At 42.9% G+C, this 3264-nt stretch overlaps 1 protein-coding gene across 1 annotated transcript; it reads left to right on the top strand.

Moving 5' to 3' along the window:
- Positions 1-254: 254 nt before the first annotated feature.
- LOC123176231 (polyubiquitin-B-like) lies at positions 255-1209 on the top strand. The gene has a single exon (XM_044590534.1). It carries the CDS (start codon positions 255-257, stop codon positions 1095-1097), a length of 843 nt encoding a protein of 280 aa, XP_044446469.1. The 3' UTR covers positions 1098-1209.
- The last annotated feature ends 2055 nt before the right edge of the window (positions 1210-3264 follow it).

The raw sequence follows: 3264 nt of genomic DNA on the forward strand, positions 1-3264 counted from the left end.
ACATTAATTATTACACATACGGTATATGCTATCTGAGAATTATATGTTATTAATAATGCCTATATATTTTACCTCCTCTACTGGTGAAAGATGTAATCTTAATTTTAATGAATAATATAAGGAGGCATTTTAAGCGGTCAACAAATCTGAGGACAATAACATGAAGTAAATGATGGATGTGCAATGCATATATTGTGTGTGTATAAATAAAATGCCCGGCCGCACGTTTTCACAAATCACACAAGGGAAACGCGATGGAGGTGACGTTCGAGACCACGCAGGGCCGCCGATTCAACGTCGAGATTTGGTATTTCTCCACCGTGCGGAGGATCAAGGAGTACATCCTGAAGCAGGAGGGCATCCCCGTGGAGTCCCAGCGGCTCTTCTTCCAGGGCAAGGAGCTCGAGGACGACCGCGACACGGAGCACTACCCCATCGTGGAGGGATCCCACGTGCTCATCGTCCTGCCGGATGGCTCTCCCGCCGTCGCCGTCGCTGACGGCCATGCCGCAGGCGCCCCCGGCGGCGCCGTTGTCCACATCGTCGCCTCCGGGCCGGCCCTCGGGCAGGGCCGCAGCGTCGCGCTCGAACTGGACGCGTCCTGCACGGTCGCCCGACTCAAGGAGATGCTCCAGGAGCGCACGGACGGGGCGGTAACGGCCACTAAGGTGAGCGTGTTCTTGGACAAGACCGAGATGGAGGATGACAAGGCGCTGGCGGAGTTCGAGCCGTCGTTGGCTGAGGGAATGAAGATGGAGGTGCGCGTGGTCGTGCGCGAGCCGCCGGCGTCGTCGCCAGCGTGCAACAACGGGAACGGGGCGGCCAAGGTTAATAACAAGCTGCAGCAGCGGATGTCGGTGGAGGTGAAGTGGGGCGCCAAGACCGCGACGGTGGAGGTGAGCGACATGGACGCCGTGAAGGAGCTGCGGGCGGAGCTGGGCAGCGCGGCGCCGCACCTCCTGCTGCCCAACGACGGCGCCTACTTCTTCATCTACAAGCAGAACGTCATGGAGGAGGAGCGCACGCTGCGCTGGCACGACGTCAAGAGCGGCGACACCATCGAGATCTTCAACGGCAGGGTCACCGGAGGCGCTTGACATCTTTTGTTCTTGTTCATCACACACATCTCACATGCATGCTCCGTACGCCCATCACCATGCATTGAGTCGTTATGTTGCATGCATGGTAATATCGATCATTTCATTTCATTTCTTTCGTGCAAATTGCTGTAATCTAGTTGAGTTAACGCTCCTGAAGAATAAAAAAATGATTGCACCTGAAGATCCTATTTGTTGGGTTAAGATGTCAACAAGATGACCTATTCCTTTGCTCCTCAATGATACCGAACTATATATGCGTCTCTGACTCCGGGCAATTATCAACGGAACTCCAACAATCTGCAGCTTTTTTTGTCGCAAGCAAGATAAATTTCATTTACAATAAAATGTGCCCATACTTTTATTTTTAAGAAATATGTATGTGCCCGTACTTTGCTAATGAGCAGGAAAAAAAATGGTAAGCTCTCCACTTGAGAGGATTATTTAATGTCAGCCGTCAAATTGATCAAGGGGTAAACTTGGGTATACAAAGTACTCCTGGTTTTTATTTACTTGGCATATTAACTTTGTCTCGAGTCAAAATTTCCAAACTTTGACCAAGTATATACAAAAAGATTATTAACACCCACCATACAACACCCGCAAAAAAAACCCACCATACAAAATCAATACCATTAGAATCAACACCCAATATATTTTCCATATATACTATATGTATTTGTTAATGTGAAAGTTTATATTATTTTCGATAAACTTGGCCAAAGTTTATAAATTTTGACTTGGGTCAAAGCTAATATGCGGAGTAAATAAAAACAGAGTGAGCAAGTGTAATATGTTTTAAATCAAATAATTTTAGCGCATTCAATCCTTTCCTTGGAACATAGTCTTCCATATATACTACGTGTTTGATGAAAGAAATATTACCACACACGTACTCATTTCACATTCTACTGTCGTAGAAGAAAAACATTATGCGCATCATGGAGACATGTAAATTTTAATATTTAATGACTATATTTTGTATTTAGTATCTTTACCATATAAATGCTCAAAGATAATATTTCATGATTATATTTGCGTACTTGGTACGCATATGTGATACTCGCAATCGGGAGAGAGATACTTTTCTTTTTTCTCTGCAGGGAGAGGTATATGCAATCGTGGGAAAGGTACTTTGATTTTTCGTAGGGTTAAAAAGGGAATTACAAAGAATTATGAAAAATGTATGTTACATTACGGAATTTTATAGAAAAATAAATACACATAATATAATGGAACAGAGGGAGTATCTTATAAGCATACATCGTAAAAATGATGAGCATAATTAAGCTTGTAGATTACTTAATGAAGTAATAAATACTTAAGTTTATGTGTTAAACAATGGGTATATGAAATCTTGTAGGTGTATTAATGTCATAGTTTTGGGTCTAAAATACTCGCATGGTTATTTTTTCCGAATATTTTCAACAATATTTCTTGTACTAGCATTTATTGTAGGTGCCAATACAAAAAAATATTATACACAACCAAAACTAAGAGATAGCGATATAATTAATTGGATTTTTTTATACATTTCCTTATTTAGTTGTGTTTTAATTGTCATATTATTTCTTTCCTTGCTTATGAAAGTAAAGTGTCCATATTAGCCCTTCAGCATCATAAACATCATCTTAGCTCCCAAGAGGTAATAGAAATATTATCATCTGATGAATAAAATGAGCTGCCATGTCAGTATTGGCCATATAACACTATTGATCAAGCCATATATTTTGTGTGGTTTCCACTCTCATTTCCCCGCGATCCAAAAGCCACAAGACTATTTCCCCTATTTCTTTTGTAGAATCCACTACTTTATTAAGTTTTAGTAATCTCATGGAAACTACAACCACTTTTTTCGACCATGTGGGGCCCACTCGTCGATGGGTTACCATATATGTTCCACTCCACCAGAATGTCAGTCGTGCATTGAGTCAGCAATGCCCCAACACAGGCAAACTTGCCCACAAGGACATCCTACCAATCCCTCTGCTACGTACATCGTGCTTTCGAAGCTTCTTCGTGCTGCCTAGTGAGCTCTTTGCAAGGCCTGGTATCGTTCGACTCCGGCGGACCTCCCCTCCCCGCCCTCCCGAAGCTCTTGGCCGCCACTTGACCTATTTGTGGCCTGGCCATTTCTAAGAAATTGTAGAAGATATAAAAAAATAGA

Source organism: Triticum aestivum, unplaced genomic scaffold, assembly GCF_018294505.1.
Source record: "Triticum aestivum cultivar Chinese Spring unplaced genomic scaffold, IWGSC CS RefSeq v2.1 scaffold196396, whole genome shotgun sequence".
Classification (NCBI taxonomy): Eukaryota; Viridiplantae; Streptophyta; class Magnoliopsida; order Poales; family Poaceae; genus Triticum; species Triticum aestivum.